Source organism: Pelophylax lessonae (genome assembly GCF_965119305.1).
Source record: "Pelophylax lessonae genome assembly, chromosome: 2".
NCBI lineage: Eukaryota > Metazoa > Chordata > Amphibia > Anura > Ranidae > Pelophylax > Pelophylax lessonae.
The window spans coordinates 220,092,328-220,119,768 of NC_138769.1; the positions used below are offsets into that span (position 1 = coordinate 220,092,328).

A 27,441-nucleotide genomic window follows, 5' to 3' on the forward strand; every position below is an offset into this window, starting at 1 on the left:
GCCCTTTTCTTCTTATCTATCCTTGATAACTTTTAAGCATAATTCGATTTAGTAAATCTGAATAGTAGTGCAATAATATTTGGATCCACCTTTAGTGAACTATGAGCAAATTTTAAAGCTGCGGCTCTCTGTCCTGATAAAAAAACAGTAGGTGCAAGTGGGGAAAACTTGATAAGGGGTGTGATTTTCCATCAACCACCTAACCTTTTTATAGCATAACTTTAGTTCGTGTACATTTAAAAATAACTGTGGAAGAGACTTTGAGACCTATGCCTCTTCTGCAATTAATGATTTACCTTTGTCCTTGCAAACTTCTTAAAAAGGCATCTAACACGTGTTGGGGTGAATTAAATGCGTGAATGAAAGCTATGCGTGTCTACACAGTACAAGACTTTATTATAAGTGCCATTTTTTAACTACTGCCACACTAGCAGAGCTTAGTGGTCCATTCTCTTGGCTTGTACAGATTCTTGACTTTTCATTGTATAAACCATTACATTTTAAACTTTATTGCTTGCTAACACATCAGACTCCTGCCTTTTCTTCTTTAGGCACCCTGGGTCTGACTTCATAATTTATATTAAAAAAAAAAATGGTTCTGCAAGAATATGGTAAAAGTTATATATTTAAAAAAAATAAAAATAAAAAATATATAACTTTTGTCGTAATATGAAACCCAAAACAAATGAAACACATGCACCTCTTAATATATACATAAACATAAGTAGAAAAAAACACACATATCTGTATATACAAAACACATGCTGATACCAAAGATCGACAAACATTTGGATCTATGATCAAATGGCTGAGGTTCCAAGTTCCAGAGCAGCCAGACAGCCAGGGTAGGTAGGCGTTGCCTAAACTTGCGTTTGTGCACATCAAGTTACCCCTTGTAGCATACATACGCTGTCCTAACTGGAACTGAACTAAGTCTGTCATGGACACAGAGTACCCATGTACTTTGTCCCAGCTGCCAACATGACTACAATTGTTCAGCCACTCGAGACTTGTTTTGACTTTGATTCTAATGTATCAACCGATCTGTGTTCAAGTTTAGTAAAGATAATACTCCCTAGACATTGAAATATATACAAAGGATGTACGATCTAAACCGGAATACTCTCCTAGTAGCTGCACAAAGAAATTTCAAGTTCCGGCATTAAACATTTACACCGTAAAATACTTATGTCAGATTTGGCCCCTGTGAAACATTATTCCCTTTGTTTTCACAAACCAAACAAAAAAAAAAAAAAAAAAAAATTTTATATATATATTATATATATATATATATATATATATATATATATATATATATATATATATATATATATATATATATATATATATATATATATATATATATATATATATATATATATATATAAAATCTTAGAAAGCACCTGTGTGATCACTTCTTCCCAAGTACCTGCATTTCTAGATCGCAAATGAAAGCAGTAGTACCATATAACCACAAGAGATTACCCATCCTCCTAATACAGTGTTGGAGATGGCCAAAACACAACAACATTTCTGATTTACCAATTTTTTTCACCTACAAAAATCCATCTTAATACTACTAATGTAGAAATGACCAAAGACCGAACTTGAAAAAGGGAATGTTCATCAATATACATCTCCCTTACTAAACCATCTACTCGTGTCGTCGCTGCAGAAAAGTGCTATTCAGCTAAACAAATGGTGCAAATGTTTGTGGAAAAGTGCCAAAAAACAGACAGGGGGAACCCACAAAAGGAGGGGGGATAAGGAAACCCCAAGACCTAATCTAGTGCCAAGAGAAAGCTTTCCAACAAATGTAACTTTGTCTGAATATCCCAAAACCACACCAAGATAGGTGAAGCCATTTTTTCCATTAAGTTTTTAGTCCCATGGAATGCTTGAGTTACTGGGTTGTTAAACGTGTAAACTGTGCAAACTGTAGAACCGCTTCTCCAACACCAAGGACGTATACAACTTGTGCTATTCCGAAGAGAGGAGCAATGACCAAGGCACGACAACCCGATCCCTTCAGAAATGCAGATGGACCCTCTTTCACCCAAATTTTCCTATAAAAAGAGGGGAGAATAAAACAGAATTAAGTTAGGAAGGTTTCAATCTCTTTCAGAAAATGTTTTGATCAGATCATTTTTTTTTTTTTTTTTTTTATTAAAAGTGAAACTCAATTTTTGTTAAAAATAAAAAAAAAAAAAAATCCCCTCCTGAAAATCTATAAACAATGGAAAGGTTTGAACACGTTTGTTGCGGATTCCTATTTTTGTTCTGTTCTGGTTACCTTGGCAAATCTTAGGCTGGCCATACATGATACAATTATCCTTTAGATTTACTAAAACCATATAATAGGAGGTCAAACCTGAACACTTTTAATTTGTATGCAATCAGGCAGACCCTTGCACTACATTATTGAACATAAATCTAAAAAGAAGTTTTAGGTTACAATATTGCTTTAGATTTAGAACAGTACATATAGAAAAAGGGAGAAGATCACTAGAGGAGCCCCCCAGGGTCAGTGACCGAAACTAGAGGCAACCAAAAATCAAGCAATATTACAAGGAGGTAATTTATAGCATCCACTTATTTCCTTTCATTGAGCCACTGACTTTTATTGGCACTGCAAAACTATAGACACCTATAGGTTGTTTATCATTTTCTAGCATTTTTAAATAACTTTGGGTGAAGGCCTTCTATGTATGCTATAGAAAAAGTAGTAAAAAAAAAAAAAAAAAACACACAAACACCCTATCTTTTCCAAAAAGCACCTAGTTTTAAATGAACAGCATATTCTTACCTGGCACAATCTATTATTCCAGTGTACGTCTCTTCATTAGCTCCTTTATGCAAAGATTGAAGGCGTGTCTTTATTACTGAAAGGAAACATTGAAAAAGTGATCCACATGCTCAGAATAAAGCCAAGAAACCAAATCCTGCAACATGGGTCAAATTGCACATAGTGTACAAATATACATGTATACAGAACCCATGGATTGTATATTTTGTGGAGGCATGCACAATTAAAAATAGAAAGTGTACAGCTTGTCAAAGTCCAAAAAGAGGGCTTACCATCACAAGGATTGACAGACACAGCTGCAGTGCAGCCAGCAACGCAGCCCGCAAAGAATGAATGATGGAAAGGCACCTTGCCATCCGGAGAGGACTGTCCTAGTTTATTTAAGTTGGAAAATAATGGAAAGTAGATCATGGAGAAAGGAACATCCCTGTCATTGAGGGGGGGAAAAAAAAAAAAACATACATTAGTATAAAGATTAATATACATTTTTTGTTAACTTAGTCATGTTTCCAACATAAGAGACAATGATCCCGGCAATGTTTAGGCTCCATGCACACAGGGCGTCATAAAAAGGAGCTTCAAAGCCGTTTCTTGACGCCGGGAAAAAGCAGCTGTAAAAACGTGCTTTCAGTAGCTTTTTCCATTAGCGTTATTGCACGTTTGGCCACAGTAGCTTTTAGCAGCGTTTTTTCTGCCTCCATTCAAAATCAATGGTTCCCTATGGGAGCCTATTGATTTGAATTGAAGTCGCACCGCAAGTCGGATCAAGGTGATGCGACTTGCGCTGTGAGAATCTTGAGGGGGAACTCCACGCCAAAAACGGCGTGGGGTTCCCCCCCAGGTTCCAAACCAGGCCCTTCGGGTCTGGTATGGAATTTGAGGGTAGCCCCACGCCAAAAAAACGGCGTGGGGTCCCCCCCAAAATCCATACCAGACTCTTATCCGAGCATGTAGCCCGGCAGGCCAGGAAAGGGGACGAGCGAGTGGCTCTGCACCCCCCGCCTCAAAGCACCTTGCCCCCATGTTGATGAGGACAAGGGCCTCATCCCCACAACCCTGGCCGGTGGTTGTGGGGGTCTGCGGGCAGGGGGCTCATCGGAATCTAGAAGCCCCCTTTAACAAGGGGGCCCCCAGATCCCGGACCCCCTCCCTATGTGAATGGGTATGGGGTACACTGTACCCCTACCCATTCACCCCATAAAAGGCAGTGTGTGTAAATAACGACAGGAGACGTTTTGGAAAGTTTATTAAAAATCTTTATCTGGTCTTCTCCCTCTCCGGTCTTCTGCTCTTTTGCTGTCCTCTCTTCTTGTCTTCTCCTCTCCGGTCTTCTGCTCTTTTGCCATCGGCTCTCCTTCTTCCTCCGGTCCTCCTCCGGGGAAGTCTCCGGTGATTATGCCGGTCTCCGGAGCTTATTATATAGCCATTAGGGACGTGGCCGCCAGATGACGTCATCTGTGACATAAGGGGGCGGGGTCTCCCGATGACGTCATCTGGTAGCCACGCCCCTAATGGCTATATAATAAGCTGCAGAGACCGGAGATCGGCATAATCACCGGAGACGTCCCCGGAGGAGGACCGGAGGAAGAAGGAGAGCCGACAGCAAAAGAGCAGAAGACCGGAGAGGAGAAGACAAGAAGAGCGGACACGGAGAGGAGAAGACAAGAAGAGAGGACAGCAAAAGAGCAGAAGACCGGAGAGAGGGAGAAGACCAGATGAAGATTTTTAATAAACTTTCCAAAACGTCTCCTGTCGTTATTTACACACACTGCCTTTTATGGGGCGAATGGGTAGGGGTACAGTGTACCCCTACCCATTCACACAGGGAGGGGGTCCGGGATCTGGGGGGCCCCCTTGTTAAAGGGGGCTTCCAGATTCCGATGAGCCCCCTGCCCGCAGACCCCCACAACCACCGGCCAGGGTTGTGGGGATGAGGTCCTTGTCCTCATCAACATGGGGGCAAGGTGCTTTGAGGCGGGGGTTGCAGAGCTCGTCCCCTCCCCTTTCCTGTCCTGCCTGGCTACATGCTCGGATAAGGGTCTGGTATGGATTTTGGGGGGGACCCCACGCCGTTTTTTCGGCGTGGGGCTACCCTCAAATTCCATACCAGACCCGAAGGGCCTGGTTTGGAACCTGGGGGGGAACCCCACGCCGTTTTTTTCCCCATTTTGGCGTGGAGTTCCCCCTCAAGATTCTCACAGCGCAAGTCGGATCCTGATCCGACTTGCAGTGCGACTTCTATTCAAATCAATAGGCTCCCATAGGGAACCATTGATTTTGAATGGAAGAAAAAAAACGTATAAACGTGGCTTAACGCACGTTAAGCAACGTTATGCAGCCTTTAGCAGCATCAGACGTTTTTACAGCTTGACGCTGCAGCTCCAGAACGCACAGTTCCTGGGTTTTTTTTGGAGCTGTAAAACGCCTATGCCACTTGGAGCTCCTAAAAGCTTATGTGTGCATGAGGCCATAGAATAACATGGATGGGCGTTCTGCAGCTGCAAAAAAAAAAAAAAAAAAAAAGTCTGACGCTGCTAACAGCAGCTCCAAAAATGTCCAGTGTGCATGAGGCCTTAAAAAGGAAATCCTTACTGAGAAAATATGTAGACTGCCATTGCTTCTTTTGAACATGCCAGTTGACTGTCTGGGACCTTGTATCCACATGACAAACAAGTCAATGACCCAGTATAACTATGCATATCTGGAGCTCTGACTTTTTTGCATTGTGGATTTGCATTGAACAAATCTCTTCAAAATAAACTCCACCAGGTAATTTCTACATAACCAAAATGGAAAAGTTGGCATTTACAATTTGATCAGTGCAAGTTTGCCAGTTTGGTTACTTAAGCTCTGATGGGGGTTTTCACTGCCAAAACTTTCCCCCCCTAAATTACAATGTTTATTAATTTTGCGTTGGCAGTTCTGGATATTTTAAACATGGTAATGCTTGTCACCTACTAGCACAGTTTAAAGCTGAACTCTAAGATCAGAGACATGTGCATCCCCACTTAAATCTTGGGGTGCTTTTTGTCCTTTTTCCAAATCTATGCAGTAATACAGTGCATATATTTTCCTCTTTGCAGGTGTTTTCTGCAATGACGATAGGTCACTGCTGCTCTCTCTCCCTTGGGCAGGATGACTGGTATTCTATCCACCCTACACCTGTAGTGAAGGACCTGCTGGGTCCCCCCCACAGCTTTGCTGTTTGAACAGGCTATGTGCAGTACAGTGGTGAGGTCACCACTACTTTCACAAAGTAATATCTCAAATTGCAAAGGAATTTAGTGTACACAAAGGGGTATATCTTTTGATACCATTAAGCAATATATTTAAATAAAATGTTTTTGTGCCCACAATTCATTTAACATACTAAAACCCAATTTCATCAAGTACTATGACCAGGAATGAGGAGGTGCAAAGCAAAAAGGCAGGTAAATAACCATTTGGGGCGGATCTCACTTGAGAAAGGGGTTTTCACTTCAAAAGCATTGGGATTCCCACCTCTGCCTGATCCCGAGTGTCTGTCTGCCAGCTGAGATATTTGTCTGGTATCAAGACATGTGTATTGAAGTGTGTTAAAGCGGTAGTAAACTCTGTATAAGAATTAAAAATTTCCCCCTGCAAGGCAATATCATAATGTGCTAGTATGCAACGTGAACTAGCTCAATATGTGAAACTTCCCTTAAGACAAAGCCCTCCAGCGGTGTGCTGTCACCACTCACAGGACTTCCATCCTCATCTGGTATTCCTTCCTTGTTAGCAGGCTCTGGTCTACTGAATGGACTAGCTGCAATGACGGCATGCTGGTGGGAGTCGCTGTTTGGCACAGGGCTCTGAAGCAACGGCACTGGCATGCCGTTCCTTTAGAGCACATACGCCGGTGAAGTCACCAGCGGCTTCACAGGTAAATATCTCCTAAACTGTGCAAACTCACAACTGTTTTAACAATCATTAGTTGGATAAGGCCATTACTTCCAGCTAGTAAACATACCTTAATAAGGTTGCACCTAATCCTTTGTAAAGTCCTTTAACACCTTCATTACGGAAAAGCTCAGCAGCAATTTTTGAAGCAGACATCTTGTGAGCTACTAAAGTAGGTCCAACATTGTAAGCTCTTGATAGTACAGGAATGGCATTTAAATGTTTTGTGCCATGAGTAACGCTCTGTATCCCTGTAGCAGACTTCTGACAAGATGCTGAAAAACAAGCCAGAACACATTAGTTCTGTAATCTGAAGAGCAACATTTACAGCTAGATATGTAGGATTAGAGATCATAATACAGAAAGCTATAAATGAAGCAAAAACAATTACCCCACTATGATCAAACATAACACGCACAAAGCAAATTAGTTCATATAAATCACATCAAAACTTAGATTTTCTAAACTGGTTACCAAAACAACTGCTTATATACAGCTAAACACTATCTTTATAAATGGATAATGAAAAGTGATCAAACTTTTACCTAGTCTCCCAGCATCCTGCAGCTGAATCTTCAGCATTTCCATTGGGGTAGTGATAATAACCTGGCATGTCCCAGCACCACATCCTGCCAGCATTTCTTTAAACAACGTCAGTTTTTTTCTACCAAAAAAAAAAAAAAGATATATACATTTAATCATATTCATGTACATACTCTCAGAGCAATTCATCTTTAGGATATAAAAATTATCTGGAGATACTATTTTTACCCTGGGAAGTTGAATCTAAAAGCTCTTAACAGATGGGACACGGAGTCCGATTTCCCAGGGTGGTGAATAACTTGACGACAAGTTCATCTGACAGGTGACCATCAAATATCTTAGGATGTAGGTCACAGACAGGTTTGTTACAGCTGTTTTTTTTAAATCTGTCTGCTGTAATGTAGCTTTTTTTTTTTTTTTTTTTTTTTTTTAAGGCTGTATGTTGAAAAAGGTCTGCTTTGCTGTACGGCTGGAGAAATGCACTTAAATTGGAAGTTTACCTTTCACATGTACATTATAGGCCTAATTTCCAATATCTTTCATCTTTTTAATGATGCATGCTTTAGGTACGTACAATCTTCTTTGATTTAGTAGTCATTTAGGTAAGTTTAAGGGTTAAAAGACAAATCCCCTGCAGGCAACAATTCCCCTGGTGTGAATGTAATCTGCCTTATGACAGACTATGCATTCTATAAATAATAGGCTAGTACAATCATGTTGCTTTCCAGCAGTCACTTTGTGGACATAGAAGCTCTGCATGTGTGGACAGATCTATAGCAACCAATTAGGTTGTGGGAGGGGGAGGGGGGGGTGTTACGGGTGAGTGGATAGAACCTGGCTTAAGTGTGGCTTTCCACTTTTAGTGAAAAAAAAAAAAACCCAGAGACCTTCATTGTGCCATAATGCTGCATACACATTCATTTTTCTGGGAGAGAGGACAACACAGCTTAAATCAACAATATTCATTTATTCTGAATGTTCTTTAGTACTTATGGTAATTTGCAGTTATTCACTGTGAGCAGGCAGGCTCTTTATCGCAGAGGACACCTGTAACGTCTCCTCTGCAATAATATGCACATACCTTCCTGCTCTTAGCGTTTCCAGTCATGTAGATGAAGCTGCACTTGCGCAGCTCAGCTTACAGCGCTGGCCGATCCCTGTGCGCCGGAATGACTAGCTCCTGCACAGGAGTGATATCCTGTGCTGGCCAATGAAGATGGCTAAAAACAGAAGAAGCAGATGCTGGCAAGGTCTAGAGACTGTTTGAGGAGAGAGTATCGCTCCCTTTAGTTCCGCTTTAAGGCCTCGCTCACACCATACATGCAGAAAAATTGGATTAAAAAAAAAGTGCAGATTTCACATCATGTGAGTTTCAGTGATTTTTATACATACTGCATATTCCTGAGCAGGAAAATAATTTGTACGTGATACTAGTGTTGTGGTGTGAACAGGGGACATAAGAGAACAGTTGTTTTTGGTATGCCCTTGCAGAACGCACGCAGGTCTCTGCACATGGTGTGAACGAGGTCTAAGGGTTTAATATTTGCCACTGTTTAGTAAAAACATTTCAGACTCCAATTTAATATAGGAGGCTCAATTAACAAGCTTGAAGAAGAGGCAGATTGGGCTGCTCTGTGCAAAACCATTGCAGCGTAGGTAAATATACCATGTTTATTATAAAAAAAAAAAATACGCTTTACGATCACTTTAAATGTAAGGATCATTTTGTTATCAGACTCCAATTTTCAAAACTTACCAAATTTTGTTAAAAATAAAAGCATCCTTATTATGGTATGTTAGCTTTGCGAATTCAGCCTATGGTGTTAAACCAGTACAGGGTTTTAAAAAGCATGGCTGTTTTCATGCTGCCATTAGCAAAACCCAGTAACCCTGATTTTCTCTGGACTTTTTTTTTTATTTTAGCAAATTGAAATGTGCATTGAAACTGTAAAGCTGTTAAGTTATTCTTGGATTATGAGTCTATTGGGCTAAATTCAGCTGCCAGCAATAAACAGCAGAAACTCCAACACTCTCCAGAGTTTTATTTTAAGCAGAAAAGATATTAGACTTCACCTTATAATAGAAGTGCCATTAAACCAAACCGCACACAAGTCTACCATACCAAATGTTTTATAACAGATTTCCGATGCACAGACTCACCCATTTTTTGCCAAGTGTTGTCTGAAGAAGTCATTGGCCGCCAGTTTAATAGCCTTCTCCGGAGTTACAAGAGTCAAATTCACAGCAGCACCTGAAAAGAACAAAAAAAAAAAAAGTGTTCAAGACTACGGAGCAATGCCATTTCCATAAAAAGAAAAGTTGTGGCATGACAGACAATACAGGGGAAACAATATGTGAACCGCTATTCACAGATAAAACATCTGAGTAAGACAGAAAAAAACAGGAGCGCTTTTGGCTATATGCCATAACTTAATATAAATTTGTCATGTGATGGCCAGTTATTTAATTTTACTTTAATCTATATCAACACTGTTTATTAAGTGTTTATGAAGATAATCTTGTATAAGGCTACGCAACTGCACATGTACAGTTTGCAATGGTCAACTAAAAGTCTAATTATTATAGCTATGCACATGGAAGTCAATGTAGGAGGCAAATTAAAGCAGCTCAGAGGGCAGTATGTGCATTCATTTAAAGGTTATCATTAAAATGCATCTGCAAGGTAGTACACAGCATGACAGACTCAAAAAACACTTGTATTCTAGAACTGTCTAGTATGTATGTGGTCAGCTGTTACAGAAGCCACAAACAGGCCTTCATCTTTATGTGTACAGATTTTGCAGAAACACAAGAAACCATCATTTGGAGCAGTGCAAGATGAGAGAACAGTGAACAGGTAGAGGGAAACAGGAAAACAGCAGAATGCAACACAAAGTATAACAGATCATGCATAAGCATTTTAAAAGGAAACTTTAAAGAAGACAGTTATTGAATTTCCATAAAAAAAAAATAAAGGATAAATCCATTTATACAGGTCCAAACTATATGTTTGTACAGATGGCAGTGTTAAAAGTAACAAGCTTGCTCTTACGAAGGTTATCCAAGACCCTATCTTATTAAATATTGTTCACTCCACACATCTTCAGTCTGTCTTCACTGCAGCTGACAAACTAATGCTTCTCTAGGGCCATTTTCATAAAATCTCCAATTTTTGCCAATCTCTGCAATGGTCAATAGTTTCATATTTACCCAGTGTACTAAATGTGTGCTACAATTGACTTAAATCTTACTTTTGCCTTCCCCCATCTCTAGATTTCTCACAAGCTGCACCCATCCCGTAGAAATCTCACGTTTTCTTAAGCTGGCTACACACTACTAGAGTTTTGTTCAAAAAATTTCCTTTCAAGAAAGTTTGTTCCAAATTCGAATCACGGTTTGAGGGAAATATTCAAGAGCTGGATGGAAAAATTTTTGTTGAACAAACAGAAAGAACTGGTTAAAGGGGCGTGTCCAAAGGGTGGCAATAAATAATGAATACTCAGACTGGACTGGGGTGGAAAGTGGGGTCCCCCAAGGCTCAGTCCTAGGGCCAATCTTGTTCAATTTATTTATAAATAGCATTGAGGACAGGATCAGTAGCTCAATATAAATTTTGGCAGATGACACTAAATTGAGCAGGGCAATAACTTCACATTGTGAGGCAGGAATTCTACAAAGCGACCTGGAAAAAAAAAAAAAAAAAAAAAAAATCGCAGAGTGGGCAACTACATGGCAAATGAGGTTTAATGTGGAGAAGTGTAAGGTTTTGCATTTGGGGACAAAAAACATAAAAGCACAACTCCAAAAGACATGCTGGTAGGTTAATTGGATCCTGTATAAAATTGGCCCCATTAGGTATGTATAAATGTGAGTTAGGGACCTTCGATTGTACGCTCCTTGAGGGCAGGGACTGATGTGAATGTGTAATGTATATGTAAGGCTCCATGCACACAGGGCGTCATAAAAACGTGCTCCAAAGCTGTTTACATAACGCCGGGAAACAGCAGCTGTAAAAACGTGCTTTCAGTAGCTTTTTCTACTAGCGTTATTGCACGTTTGGCCACAGTAGCTGTTAGCAGCGTTTTTTTCTGCCTCCATTCAAAATCAATGGTTCCCTATGGTTCCCCATTGATTTGAATGGAAATCACCCTGATCCGACCTGCGGTGAGACCTGCACTGTGAGAATCTTGAGGGGGAACTCCACGCCAAAATGGGGAAAAAAACAGCGTGGGGTTCCCCCCCAGGTTCCAAACCAGGCCCTTCGGATCTGGTATGGAATTTGAGGGTAGCCCCGCGCCGAAAAAACGGCGTGGGGTCCCCCCCAAAATCCATATCAGACCCTTATCCGAGCATGCAGTCCGGAATGCCAGGAAAGGGGAGGGGACGAGCGAGCGTCCCCACCCCCCCTGGATCATACCAGGCCACACGCCCTCAACATGGGGGGGGTGTGGGTGCTTTGGGGCAGGGGGAGCTCTGCACCCCGCACCTCAAAGCACCTTGCCCCCATGTTGATGAGGACAAGGGCCTCATCTCCACAACCCTGGCCGGTGGTTGTGGGGGTCTGCGGGCAGGGGGCTCATCGGAATCTGGAAGCCCCCTTTAACAAGGGGGCCCCCGATCCCGGACCCCCTCCCTATGTGAACGGGTATGGGGTACACTGTACCCCTACTCATTCACCCCATAAAATGCAGTGTATGGAAAAAACGACAGGAGACGTTTTGGAAAATTTATTAAAAATCTTCATCCGGCTCTTGTCCTCTCTGGGGGTCTTCTCCTCTCCGAGGGTCTTCTGCTCTTTTGCTGTCCGCCCTTCTTGTCTTCTCCTCTCCGGTCTTCTGCTCTTTTGCTGTCGGCTGTCCTTCTTCCTCCGGTCCTCCTCCTCCGACGTCTTCAGCGATTATGCCGGCCTCTGGTCTCTGCAGCTTATTATATAGCCATTAGGGGGCGTGGCCGCCAGATGACGTCATCGGGAGACCACGCCCCCTTGTGTCACAGATGACGTCATCTGTGACACAGGGGGCGTGGTCTCCCGATGACGTCATCTGGCGGCCACGCCCCTAATGGCTATATAATAAGCTGCAGAGACCAGAGGCCGGCATAATCGCTGAAGACGTCGTCGGAGGAGGACCGGAGGAAGAAGGACAGCCGACAGCCAAAGAGCAGAAGACAAGAAGGGCGGACAGCAAAAGAGCAGAAGACCCTCGGAGAGAAGACAGCTGAAGACCCCCGGAGAGGAGAAGACAGCAGAAGACCCCGGAGAGGAGAAGACAAGAAGGGCGGACAGCAAAAGAGCAGAAGACCCTCGGAGAGGAGAAGACCCCCGGAGAGGACAAGAGCCGGATGAAGATTTTTAATAAATTTTCCAAAACGTATCCTGTCGTTATTTCCATACACTGCATTTTATGGGGTGAATGAGTAGGGGTACAGTGTACCCCATACCCGTTCACATAGGGAGGGGGTCCGGGATCGGGGGCCCCCTTGTTAAAGGGGGCTTCCAGATTCCGATGAGCCCCCTGCCCGCAGACCCCCACAACCACCGGCCAGGGTTGTGGGGATGAGGCCCTTGTCCTCATTAACATGGGGGCAAGGTGCTTTGAGGTGCGGGGTGCAGAGCTCCCCCTGCCCCAAAGCACCCACACCCCCCCCATGTTGAGGGCGTGTGGCCTGGTATGATCCAGGGGGGGTGGGGCCGCTCGCTCGTCCCCTCCCCTTTCCTGGCATGCCGGACTGCATGCTCGGATAAGGGTCTGATATGGATTTTGGGGGGGACCCCACGCCGTTTTTTCGGCGCGGGGCTACCCTCAAATTCCATACCAGATCCGAAGGGCCTGGGGGGGAACCCCACGCCGTTTTTTTCCCCATTTTGGCGTGGAGTTCCCCCTCAAGATTCTCACAGTGCAGGTCGCACCGCAAGTCGGATCACCCTGATCCGACCTGCGGTGTGACTTCCATTCAAATCAATAGGCTCCCATAGGGAACCATTGATTTTGAATGGAAGAAAAAAAACGTATAACGTGGCTTAACGCACGTTAAGCAACGTTATGGAGCCTCATGGAGCCTTTAGCAGCGTCAGACGTTTTTTGCAGCTTGACGCTGGAGCTCCTGAACCCACAGTTCCTGGGTTTTTTTTGGAGCTGTAAAACGCCTATGCCACTTGGAGCTCCTAAAAGCTCTATGTGTGCATGAGGCCATAGAATAACATGGATGGGCGTTCTGCAGCTGCAAAAAAAAAACGTCTGACGCTGCTAACAGCAGCTGTAAAAACGTCCAGTGTGCATGAGGCCTAAAAGCGCTGCGTAAATTGACAGCGCTATATAAGTACCTGAAATAAATAAACAAACAAATACACCTGGGGGGGGGGGGACCTCTGGGGGAATCAAAAATGGAGAAAGATCTGGGAGTCATGGTAGTGTCAAGCTTGATTTATTCTCTCTGGAGAAGAGACACCTGAGTGGGGACATGATAGCAATTTATAAATACCTCAATATAAACATAGGAAAAAAAAAAAATATTCAGTCGCAAAGAATGTATGATGACACAAGGCCATACAATGCGATTAGAGGAGAAGCGATTTAACCTCAGACTACGCAGGGGGTTCTTTACAGTAAGGGCTATAAGACTGTGGAATTCTCTACCACAAATGGTAGTTACTGCAGGGAGTATGGCTACTTTTAAAAGACTCTTGGACGTACATCTCAAGGATAAAAACATTCGGGGGTATGGGAAATGAATACGTCCACGCATGCCGACACTGGATGGACTATTGTCTTTATTCAACCCTAACTACTATATAACTATGAAAATCTAACAATGAAAGTGGTTTCCATTCAGAAAAGTCCATTAATTCCAAAATCGAATGTTAAAAGTAAACAAAATGTTTAACTACTTTTTAATGGTACTGAGAATTTTTGTATGAATGCTCGTACGAGTGTTTTTTGGGAATTTGAAATCTACCAGTTTATGCTTTTTATCACTACATCTTCAATACTTCCCTATCAGTTTTATCCACTTACACTAACATTTGCAACTTACTGTGATTGATTTATTAGAATCTAGCTATCTCCCCATTAACGTTATTCTTTATTTACAATTTGACATAACTGGTCTTTAAGCAAAAAAGGGGTTGCCCTTCATATCACACCCCCCCCCCCCCCCCAATGGGTCTCTCCTTGTTACATGGGTGCAATGTAAAAGATCTAACATTTTATTTATAGAGCTTTATTAAATGGTGTCTCTGCGGTAGGATAATGTCAAGGATACTGCATTTTAAAGAGGATCTTCACTACACCTGAGCGCCACAATCCAAAAACGCTGTTTAGTTGGTTTTTAATGTTTTAAGAAAACTTCCCCATCCATCCATGTCTCCATGCTTTATTTTAGTGAGAAATCTCTTTGAAAAACACCCCCTAGCATTTCTAGCCAAGCCCATCTTGAGTAATGGCAAATGATTAATGTAGCATTTACTTCCTGCCCTTAGCTCAGGTATGCCTGCTTAGCTGAGAAAACACTTCCTCTCCTCCTGAAGACTCGTGGAATGTATGACATCTATTTTCTAATGTTAGCAGCATGAGGATTAAAAATATTCAATGTTGATTGGGAGAGTGAAGTTCCACTTTAACATTTTGTTTTTTCTTAACACTGCCAACAGTATACTTAAGTTTAGTCAAAGAGGGTTCCCAATAAAGAATGCCTCTCAAACATGTCCATATTAAAAACAACCAAATATGGATGGTATCCATGCTAGGTCTTTCAATGAACTGTCTTGTAGAATAAAGGAAAACTATATAAAGAAGAAAAGCAACAGGACACAGAAAGCCTAACTTTTACAAAAAAAAAAGTGTAAAAATCCTCAAAATTAAAGGGGGAAAGTAAAAACAGAAAAGTTTTTCCTAATTACAATTGTAGTACTGTAAGACCCATTTTAATGATCCATCGTGGCTTCGCCACATCGGCTAGCCCTCAAAATCCACGGCGATAGGTCTGCAATATGAAAAAAACAGATGCAACAAACAACATTCTACACAACAATCTGGCATGTGAAAATAAAATGCTAATTGTATATGAACCACGGAATTTGATCCCATAAATTAAATTAATAAGGGACCCAATGAAAATTATGTTTTTTTCTCACAATCTTTTAAAATTTAAGTTTTAAAATTTACAAAAAGAGAATGTTTTGATAGGATTTCAAAAATATATCTGGTAATTGTCCCTACTGAAAATATTCAGTGGGGTATGTCTTTACAGTATCAGTTTTATCACATATATAAATATGTAGCTGTGAGGTTCTGGCTAGATCATATTATATACAATACACAGCTACTCTAAATGTAATAAAGGGAAAAATACACTTTAGCAACAGATAAGCAGGAATATTACATTGTATTATTAAGCAGCATGTTTAACAAGAACAGGCTTCTCTCAAGGCAACGTACATAAACAGAAACCAGGATGCACTAGTAAAAAAAGGAAGTTCTGCAGCTAGCAAACTTATATATATTTGTCAGATAAAAAATAAAATTGTGGTACCAGCTAGTAAGTCATCAAAAACAACCAACTCTTACAAATAAAAAGTGCCTTTTTTGGCAAATCTATAAATACATGTTTACTATTTAGTTGTATCTGATGAATGAATTACTGGAACCAGCTGGAAGGAAAATACAAAAAAATGACATACCTCTATACATCCCAAAATAACCTTCTGATCTCACAGTTTTTGCCAAACAGTCCCACCTGAAATTAAGAGAAGCCATAGGAAATAAAAATCTGTTTATATCATTTGCAAAATATCATTTAGATTTTTTTTTCTGCTTCTTACCACTCTGGTAACTGTAGTGAAAGCAACTTTATCCCAGCCTAATCCCACTTACATGCTTTTGTAGACTTGCTGGCCCTTCCTCTGGTTTTGAAGGCGAGTTTTGGTCAGGTCAATTGGAAAAACACAAGTCACTCCAATGATTCCGGCAACTCCACCATTGATGAGCTTGGCAGGCAAACTGGGGGGGGGGGGGGGGGGGGGGGGGGGGGGGGGGGGGGGGGGGGGGGGGGGGGGGGGGGGGAGAAGTAGGTTAAAATATTTCACAGAAGCTCTACTGTTACACATCTGAAGTCCTGAAAACTATAAAACGTCCTCATTTGTAAACTACCAGAAGCACATAGTAAAGCTTGTGTTCCTAAATAGTGGGCTATAGGTTCTGGTGTTAAAAAGTTACAATAACTAGTCAATAGTTATAAATGAATTAGTCACATTAAATCTGATTAGGTCATACTGACAGCCTTTAAAACAGTTGATCAAATGTAAGTAACTTCATCTCCTAGCCTTTTAATTGGAAAGCCAAGGACCCAAGTAAAGTGCATGTTTGGTGCTCAATTACCTGATCTGCTTCTCAGCCATGTTTCAAGTTTTTTCTTCTTTAGATCTATTTGGTCACAAACGCACAAGCTTGTTCCTGCACGGAATCCCAACTGAGCTCTGCAAAGAGAAGGCACAGTTTAAAGCACATCAGCTGTGTCTAAATATACCCCTGGCTCACACTCCCTGGTAAAAAAGATGAACTCCAGTGACTCACACACAGCTCACTGCACACAACACTAAACACTGGGCAATTTAACTAATACTTACAACCAAAACACCAACTTACGTCACCCAGCTACAAGAGAAAGGCTCATGTGCTTTGCCAGCTACAAAACAAAATATGCTAAAGACTTGCCATTCAGTGTGAACAGCACAAGGGATTATTGGCTTGGACTGACTAAACATGAGATGCACGAAGGTTTAAAGTGCAACTACAATGCAAAACATTTTGGATAGAGTGCAAAAAGGCTTAGAACACTTGTCTGTTTTTATTGCTATTTGTGCCCCTGTTAAGTAGATTTACCCTTTATTTGTTCAGTTTACTGTGATCATTGAAAGTAAAAAATCCCACATTTTGGGTTGTCCCCAGAAACGTAAGAGGGGAAATCTTCCAATGGGGGTCACTAGTTCTGATGGCCTAGGGGTCCCCAAGAAATTCTCTCAATTTTCAGGGATTACCTTTCACTTCCTGTTTTACTATGGGACAGGAAGTAAAGAAAAATCTCTGCAATGGGACACAGATGGCAAAAAAAAAAAAAAAATCTGACCCTCTGACCCTCACTCACTTACTCTATCAAAAATAAAAATAAAGTTTTGCCTATAGTCCAACTTTAAGTATAAAATGTAAGACTCAAATAATAAACTACATTTCAATTCCTAATGAAGCAAATCTTCTAAAATTTGCTTGAATTCAAAAGTGTCAGTCTCTCATGACTGGTTTACTTTAAATCATAGAACATCTTGCCATCAGTGTATTTAACCAGTTCTGGACCGGAAGGCTTTGCCCCCTTAATCACCAGGCAATTTTTGAGAATCAGCGCTGCGTTACTTTAATGGACTATTCCGCGGTTGTGCATTGCTGTACCCAAATAAAAATGTATGTCTTCCCCCCCCCCCCCCCCCCCACAAACAAAGCATTCTTTTGGTGGCACTTGATCATCTGTGCGTTTTTTTTTTTTTTTTTTTGCGCTATAAATAAAAAAAGAGCGACAATCCTTTATGACAATTAGTATTCTGGTACATATTTTTGGTAAATATCGCAATAAGCATATTTTGATTGGTTTGGTTTGCGCAAAAAAGTTATCGCCTCTACAAACAGGTTCAAAAAGACATTGATGAGCGAGTTTGGGGAGGAGGAACTTGACTGGCCTGCACAGAGTCCTGACCTCAACTGGATAGAACACCTTTGGGATGAATTAGAGCACGGACTGCGAGCCAGGTCTTCTCGTCCACATCAGTGCCTGACCTCACAAATGCGCTTCTGGAAGAATGGTCAAACATTTCCATAGACACTCCTAAACCTTGTGGACAGCCTTCCCTGAAGAGTTGAAACTGGTATAGCTGCAAAGGATGGGCAAACTAAATATTGAACCTTACAGACTAAGACTTGGATGCCATTAAAGTTTATGTGCGTGTAAAGTCCAACTACTTTTGGGAATATAGTGTACATTTACAATGTCCTTCTACATGTAGTGTTCCAAATTAAAACACTTTCTAAGAAATGTTAGAAATAATCTAAACTAATGCATGTGGTGCTATTGTAAGTGTTAATCAAACTAGGAATGTTTTCCCAGCAGTGCAAAGTTTAAAAAAATTCAAAAGATAAAACACATCGAAGTAATACACTAAAACGGCTAAGCCATGTTATTGTATTTGTTTGATCAGCCATAATAAATCATGCGCTCTGTTGCTAATACCACCCCAATGAATGGATTTTCACTGAATCCACAATGAAAAGGCAACAGCAAAACTGCACGCAAGGCTAAATAGTGCTACAAGTACTACGTGCACAAACCCCATGAAATATCAAACATCCCAAATTTATAAATATAAATATATTATATATATATATATATATATATATATATATATATATATATATATATATATATATATATATATATATATATATATATATATATATATACACACACACAAACACACACACACACACACATAGCTATATAGGGCTGCAATGAATGATTATTGGATAAAAACCTTAAAAACAAGTGTGGTTTATAATTTAGTTATGTAGAGTTTAAAAAAACTATTTATTCTTGAATATCTAAGGCTGCATTCACATGTCAGCTTATGGATCGCGGGCAGAATCGCCGCGATCCGGAGATCGTTGCAAATCGCGGGACGCCTGTGCGTTGCCCGTGATTTGCAATAGCACCACAAACGCTGAGCGATGTTGCCGCAATTTCCGCCTGCCGAATCGCGGTAACATCGCTCAAAAAAAAAATCGCGGGACGCATTACGCCCAAAAAAGTACAAGAGCTTCTTTGGAGCGTATTGCATCCCGCGATTTTTTTTGTTCGATGTTACCGCGATTCGGCAGGCGGAAATCACGGCAACATCGCTCAGCGTTTGGGGTGCTATTGCAAATCACGGGCAACACACAGGCGTCCCACGATTTGCAATGATCCCCAGATCGCGTGGCGATTCTGCCCGCGATCCATACGCTGACATGTGAATGCAGCCTAAATGCAGTGGTAAATATAAATCACCAGCTAATCAAATCTGAGAATAACAGAAGAGATGTATATATTATTAGAGGTTGAATCTGATACATAGCATCAGACTCAAAGATCAACATTTTTATTTAAAAGAAAAAAAAATAAATAAATAGCCCTATAAATACAGTTTTGCAGATTTCCAGACAGGCCCGTAATATAATATTATGCACGACAGACTCCCTTGTCCTAGGCAGGTAGCTTAGCACACCAACCTTAAAATCTCTGTTCTTTTTTCAAAGTAGCTTGATACAACCTGTGCCTGCTGTCATTCGGCAGTTCGAATCTCGATCTCTAGAGATTCAAACCATGTATGAGCAGGCTAAAGGATCGATCAACTTGGGGACAACCAACCTGCTGGATTTTACATGCCATTATTGCTAGCGGATGTAATAGCCGCTAGCAATAATCACTGTGATCTCCCAGCAGGAACGGCTTCCCCTGTTGGGAGAACACAATGGCTCAGTGGAACGGATTCCCCCATTAACACCGAATGTGTTGATGGGGCAATCAAGTAATTTTCTTTTCCTGAAGTTCACAGGTTGAAAGCAGAAAAAAATTGGGCAGGTGAACTGGAGCTCTTGTGGGGTGGTTCTGCTCTGCAGTGGTCAGGACCTATAAAAAGTGGCCCAAGGAAGGAAAACCAGTGAATCAGCAACAGGATCATGGGCACTCAAAGCTCACTTATGAACATAGTGAGCGAAAGTCTGCCTTGTGTAGTCTGATCCAATAGAAGAACAACTGTAGTTCAGGGTTCACATGCTGACCCGTGTCCATAGCCAAAAGTGCGTACAATGGGTATGTGAGCATCAGAACTGGACCACAGGAGCAATGGAAGAAGGTGGCCTGGTCTGATTATTCAAGAATGGTTTGAGAAACACGGAGTTTAATGTATGGGCTCAGCCTTCAAATTCAGGCCGCAGACCGGTACCAGTACGTGGCCGGTTGATGACCGGGCCGCACAGCAGGAAGTGAGCAGGGACCACGAACGGCACAGGGCTATAACAGGCTGCGGTCGCAGCTCACCTTCTGCTCTGCAGCCATGCCAATGTGTCTTCTCCCAGCTCCCCTGCCTAGGGGAAACATGAACTGATAACTCTGCCCTGTCCTGTGTAGGGGAGGCAGAGATTGGAATGGAGCGGTGTGATGTTAGAGAGCAAAAGGGGGTTGGGAGCAGACTGCAGGGGCACAGTGTGGAAGAGGTTGTGATTGCTAGGTGCACTGCAATATAAAGAGGACTGCACTGTAAATGGGCATTTTAAAATGCAGGTTGATTAAGGCCCCTTTCAAACCGGCGATTCAATCTGCCTGTCAGTTTTTCAGACAGACCTGATCAGATGCTCCATGCATCCATATGGGGCAGCGGATGTCAGCGGTGACATGTCCACTGACACCCGCTGCTCTCCGATCCAATCCTGTCCGTGAAATCCGGACGGATGGAAACCCCTTTTTTCCATCTGTCTGGAGGATTGGATCAGATGGGATGAGAACGGACAGGCGGTCCGTTCTCATCCGATCTCCACACAGAGGACAGCGGGGATCTGACAGCCCTATCTCTGCACACAGAGCGGAGACGGAGCTGTCATCCGCTTGCTCAGCGGGGATCGGCGGACCGATCCCCCGCTGAGAAGAACGGACTCCGTCGGGCGCTGCGCCCGTGTGAAAAAGGCCTAAGAGAAAAAATCAGCAGGCGTGGAAAACGGGGTCCTAATGAATTTAGACAAATTTCTATTCCAATACATCTTCACCTTAACAAGACTAGACTACGGTTTCCTCAGTATTGCTATGTAATAAATGTCAGCACAGCGACAACGAGTGGAAAGGCTAAAAACAAAACCTCTTACCTTTTACAAATATCTGTTGGTTATACATTGCCTGGTTATACCTATTTTAAAGATGAAAAATATCTCCCCTCCTGTCCAGTGTACTGAACACTCTCCTGTTAGCCTGACATTAGTTTTTACCCACATTAATAGAAGGACAGATTCTGTAATATCACTGCCAGGGCAAAAATTTAATGATTTCTGAAGGAAAATGAAAGTAAAAAAAAAAAAAAAAAAAAAAAAAAAAGAAGAAGACCGAGGCAACCACAAAAAAAATCGTTTTTTTCTGCATGAACACGCCCTATAAATGTGTGACCCATGGTACGAATACAGCTGCCTACTTCAGGGCTAAATACTTGCTTGTGCTTGGAGTTCATTACAAAATGTAGATAATCGCAAATAACATTCATTTCTAATGCCCCATACACACGTGCAGATTATCTGAAGACTTTTGTCTGCAGACTTACCTTTTCTATGTAGTGCAAGGGCCTGCCAGATTGCATACAAATTGAAAGTGTTTAGGTTTGACCTCATATTATATGGTTTTGGTAAGTCTGCAGACAAAAGTCTTCAGATAATCTGCACGTGTGTACGGGGCATAAAATACACTACTCTTCTGATGGTATCACTGTTTCTTGGAAGTAAGAATTTCTGCCGCCCTGAATGATTTCACACGCAGCTGTGACTCAGCTTCTACTTATCAGCATAAAACATTTGATTAGTAACTGCGGGCCAGAGTGACTGAGAACAAGTCACAAGAAAATGGCAGAATACCTCACTTACAATCCCTTTCAGGTATGCATATATATCTTGGGGGACCTTTCACAGGGACAAGGCTGAACTGTGTGCAGATAACCAGCAACCCCCACAAGGCACATTGAACACAAACAATAAGACATCTGAGGAAAATAAAACACACTTTATATACATATCTGCAAATATTAGACACTAACAAAGGGAACAAAAGAATGCAGGCAGTAGCACTTAGCAGCCCCGCTCTGGGCAAAAATCTAAATTAATTTCCACCCCACCATTCTAACTGCATCTACTGACACACAGTGCGGGCCAGCCTTGCACCCTTGTCACTGAATTTGAATGACAGAAGCAGGAGCCAATGACCAGTGAGTAGAGAGAGAAAAAATGCTGCTCCTCAGTACAGTGGTGGATCAAGATTGCTCCTCCCTGCTCTCTCCTCACTGGCTGTGATTGACAGCCGTCTCTGGGCCAAAGAGGAGGCAGAGAGCCATGGCTCTTGTGCACATTGCTGGATCGAGATCAGGCAAGAATGTAGGGGGCCGGGGGGGGGGGGCTGCACTTTAAGTTTCTTTTTTACCCTAATGCAAACAATGCATTAAGGAAAAAATAAATCTTTAGCCTTTACAACCACTTTAAAATTACCTCAGATCAGCAGATAACACGGGCCAGGAGCTGAAGCCTATGTTGGTTGATCTGCTGTGGTCATGCTGTACTGCTTCTGCTTTTTTTCTATAGTTCCAAATGAAATAGCTGCTTCTTGCACGCTTGCATGTTGACTTCCATTTTGAAAAAAAAAAAAAAAAGATGAGGTGGACAGAGGTATCTGGTGTTATGTCATACTAGTATAGAAGAGGTGGGAAGAGATGCCAGATGGTATTTCCAGCCAATAGATAGTAAAGCTATCTACTTCCTGTGAGCCCAGGGCACCAAAGATTTGCCCCTGTGGGTATACAGCATTATCTAGCTACCATGGGCACAAAGGAGAGAACAGATAGCAGGACCATGTCATTATGGTACACTGCTCTCTGCAGTATTCACCCACCACTAAGTATAGAAGAGGACCTGTCACATCACGACAGAAGGATAAAAAAAAAAAATGTTTGTTATTTTTATTTTAGGAGGATGGCAGTGGGTGCACCAATAAGGAAGGGCACACAATAGTAGTTGAGGTTTAAAAAGGTTGAAAAAAAACTTTTAGAATGATACTAATATGTTATGGTTTTATGGGATTTTAGCAATTAGATTAACTTTAACGAATGTACCGGAAGATTTCGTTTAAAACAAAACAAATGTTTTTTCCTAGCGATGACTAATAAAATTGTTTGTGGATCTTTTTATTCACTATCTGGATTAAGAACAAAGAAAGAGCACTTTGAACGTCTGCTACTTTAAAGCCTGGTACACACTAGCAGTTTCTTTTTTTTCCATTCAGCCCAGCAGGTTGAACGAGAAAAAACTGAAGAGCTCGGGAGGAGATCCTGCGATTTTAGTACAGCAATTTCCCCTGCTGCGCTACTGTGTTCTGACAGGGGGGGGGGGGGCAGAAGAACACACAACATTGGCTGAAAGCGTTGATTGGCTGACCTTTTTTTAGTCATGTCCCTTAGACAGAAGCTGGCCGAATGGCCGGCTTCTGTCAGACTGGCTGCCATAGATACGGGCCACATGTTCAATAGAAATTGGCCGATGCCACCCGATATTCAGCCCGTGTACAGCCCTTAAGAAATACATTTTATAGCATCAGAATCACTTCTGGCTAAATGGAGGAGTTGATGGGGGATAAAGAAAGCCAAATGCAAGCTAATCCTAGAGCATAACATCACAAGATACTGTATATGAAGAAATTTCATATTGACTTACCAGAAAAAACTCAAGTGTCTGACTCCAATAATCTTCAGAGATCTAAAACAAAGAACATTGAAAACTTTGGAATTTTCTCAATGATATTATATGCTCAATGTTTACATCACATGCATAAATATACATAAAGAAGCTTTACTAATAGCTGTTAAATACCAGTAACTACTTACCAAGCCTATTTCTGACACATTGTTTACAAGTTAAAAATCAGTATTTTTTGCTAGAAAATTTAAAGCGGTAGTATACCGATTTTTAGGACTTTTACCTACAGGTAAGCCTATAATAATGCTTACCTGTAGGTACAATTAATATCTCCTAAACCTGCACGGTTTAGGAGATATTTGCACTGCATGCAGCAGCTGACGCTAGCGGCGTATGCGCTCTCAAGGTCCGGCGGACCTTCATAGTTCCTTGTCGGGGTGACGTCATCGCGGCTCCGGCCATTCACAGCGCCGGAGCCACCGAACCCGGAAGAGACGCAGAGGGATCATGTCAGCTCCCACAGCGGTGTCCGGGGGTCCGTGTCGGGGGCTTCATTTTAAGGTAAGTATTTCATAATGAGCTAGTATGCGATGCATACTAGCTCATTATGCCTTTGTCTTGCAGGGTTTTTTTTTTTTTTTTTTTTTTTTAGAGTATACTACCGCTTTAATAGAACCCCCAAACACACATACATACATACAGGTTGAAGGTTGTATACCTTCATATATCTGGACATGTACCTCTTTAAAATACAGGTTAACCCTTAACTAAACTAATAATACGTCACCTCTGGGCCTCCAAAGCTAAATCACGCTAACCAAACCACGTCCGCTGTTCATTTAGTTTAATACTGGCAATACACTGTAGCCATTCATTTAAATTGTGACAGATAAAGCCATATACGGCTCAATTTCAGTCAAGGAAGGCTTAGTATGAAGGCATGGTCAGCACTAAGGGGGGGGGGGGGGGGGACACATATAGTTTTTTAAGGGCCCGTACCGATTTTTCGGCCGCCTTTTAGGCCGATATTCTGTTCATTTAAAGTTTTTATTTTAACACGGTTCTTTACATTTTTTTTTAATCACTTTGATTGCTGTCACAAGCAATGTAAACATCCTTGTGACAGTAAAAGGCAGTGACAGGTATTCTTTATGGAGGGATCTGGGGTCTCTAAGACCCCCAAACCCCTCCTTTGCACTTAAAAACATTCAAAAAACGCCAAGTTTGGCTGTTTTTGAATACTGTACTGTCATTTATTTTTTTTTAAATCTGACACCACAGGCTCACATAACCGGAGTTACTACATAAAACATTTTTACAAATAAACATTTTTTTCTACCCATCATTAGGGGACAAAAAGTCCAACATGTGATGATTTTTTTGCGACAGGCTCTCTTTAATGGGAAAGCCATGAGACAGGTGGCACCTGCTGCGTCAGACCCAGGCCCGCATATGGGCAAGCAGAGCCCAGGATACATAGCCCAGTGTGTGGGGAGTAACCAGGCGGCAGTCCTGGCACCAGGACGACACTTTCTGTCGCCATGGCGACCGAGCGCCTAAGGTTTGTTGAGCCCTGCTGTAAAGGCTTTTAAAGCCTCGCCTGTGGGTAGTATAACTTACGTAGTTTGTTCCTGTTGCAATTTTAAAGCCTGACATGTTTGGTATCTATTTACTTGGCGAAACATCATTTATAGGTTACAAAAAAATTGGGTTTTGTATTTTGTTCTTTTTGCATTAAAATTTTAAAAAAGTGTATTTTTTTCTCAAAAAAAAATTGTGTTTGAAAAACTGCTGCGCAAATATTGTGATGTGTAACAAAATATGTGGAAAAGGGGTTACATGGTTTCCAAGGGCATAGTTCACAACAGTGTGGTCAGTTCCAGGGCTTTCCAGTTCCAGAAGAAAAAAAAAAGTAGAACTTGCTGAATTTTTCCTGGACTGGGCAGTACTAGAATGTGGTAAAACGAATCAAAAACGCACCGGACCCCAGTACAGTGAAAAACAAACAAAAAAACTGAAAAAAAGCATCTGGAATGCATCCGAAAACGCATCAAAAAACGCACTGGAACGTGGCAAAAACACACATGCAGAAAGGCAAGTGGAACAGATCTGGAGTGCATTTTCGTGGTGTGAACCAGCCCATACCGCTTGTTACATGTAAACGGAAAGTGTCAGAAAATGGCCTTGAGGTCAAGTGGTTCATTATGGGTCTGTACACAGCTGCGTTGCTTTCAATAGATGTAACTGCACATGTGCGTTAGCCCTTATTTACATTGGAGCGACTTGTCAAGCGCTTTGACAGGTCAAACCCCATGATAGGTCGCAGCCTTTTGCCAGCAATCACTCAGTTCAACTCGGTGCGACGCCTATTTCAATAAGTAGTTCCTGCACTACTTTTGGTGACTTCGGATGCGACTTGCATGAAGCCGCACAGATGTCTTCCAAGTCGCATCTAAAGTCATCACACTGACATATGGCTTTAAAAAGCGTGCAATTTCAGATGAAGTCGCGCGATTTTAAAGCCGCAGTCATAGTGATCGGGGGCTAAACAAGAGCTGCATTCAGATTCCATAACACAGAATCCAAAAATCGGTGTCCAAGATGCGTTTTGCGCATTCAGTGCTGGTTCATATTGGTGCGATGCATGAACCCTGCGATCCACTGTGGGTTCCCGCATCGCACCCGACTCGCAGGCAGTTCACACTGCCATATGCGAACTGCTGAAGGTGTCAATACAAATTTAACAACGCCCCCAGATTAGTTTGCATATCGCAGTGCGAACTGTCAGTTCAGACAGGAATCGGATCGCATAGGTGTGGATACCCAAGCGATCCGATTCTGGTGCGGACCGAAAAAGGGGTCCTGTGCGACTTTGGTCTGAATGCGTTGCAAATTCAGCCAAGCGATCTGCGTGGCTTTTTTAGCATCGCACAGACATCGCATGTGATTTGCACAACAGTGCGCTGCGAATCCCATGCAATGCCTGACATTACATATGTGTGAACCGATTCATATATATATATACATACATACATATACACACATACACACACAGTATATAGATAAATCTATCTATCTATTTCTTACACATTATGTGTGTATATATATATATATATATATATATATATACACATATACACACACACACACACATACATATATATGAAATAAATCAATTTTATATATATATATATATATATATATATATATATATCTTACATACATCTATCTCTCTCTCATATATATATATATATATATATATATATATATATATATATATATATATATATATATATTTTTTTTTTTTTTTTTTCTTACATATATTTATCTCTCTCTCTCTCTATATATATATATATATATTTGTGTTTGTAAGCACATAAATTAGGTGTAAACAAAAGGGGGAAAATACATGTATTGCTATTTCTAGTGGTATTATTAGAGGGGAGAGATGATAGAATAGAGGTCACCCTGTGAGGACTGCACAGGGGTGAAGGGTTAATTCATTCTGCTCACTCACCTTCCCCGGACACAGACGACTGATGAGAGGTAAGTACAGCGCAGGGAGGAAAGTACTGAGGGTGTGTAGGTGACCCGCTGGTGATGAATGAATGAACTCTGCACTCCCGAGACAACCGAAGAAGAAAGAAAGTCTATAGAAAC

The 27,441-nt window shown here is 41.6% G+C and overlaps 1 protein-coding gene across 4 annotated transcripts; it reads right to left on the reverse strand.

The window, feature by feature from the left end:
- Nucleotides 1-1,788: 1,788 nt before the first annotated feature.
- Nucleotides 1,789-27,441, reverse strand: LOC309546348 (mitochondrial glutamate carrier 1-like). 4 transcript variants are annotated; one of them, XM_082245978.1, is made up of 11 exons: nt 27,299-27,441; nt 23,796-23,841; nt 16,645-16,740; nt 16,141-16,266; nt 15,948-16,003; nt 9,431-9,521; nt 7,273-7,391; nt 6,798-7,002; nt 3,079-3,233; nt 2,807-2,882; nt 1,789-2,066 (listed from the first exon to the last, which is right to left on the reverse strand). In XM_082245978.1, exons 3-11 carry the CDS (start codon nt 16,662-16,664, stop codon nt 1,904-1,906), a joined length of 1,011 nt encoding a protein of 336 aa, XP_082102104.1. In that variant the 5' UTR covers nt 16,665-16,740; nt 23,796-23,841; nt 27,299-27,441; the 3' UTR covers nt 1,789-1,903. The 4 variants fall into 4 exon arrangements, with proteins under 4 accessions (XP_082102104.1, XP_082102103.1, XP_082102105.1 ...); XM_082245977.1 differs by lacking the exons at nt 23,796-23,841; nt 27,299-27,441 and having other exon boundaries at nt 16,645-16,749; XM_082245979.1 differs by lacking the exons at nt 16,645-16,740; nt 23,796-23,841; nt 27,299-27,441 and adding an exon at nt 15,168-15,250 and having other exon boundaries at nt 16,141-16,203.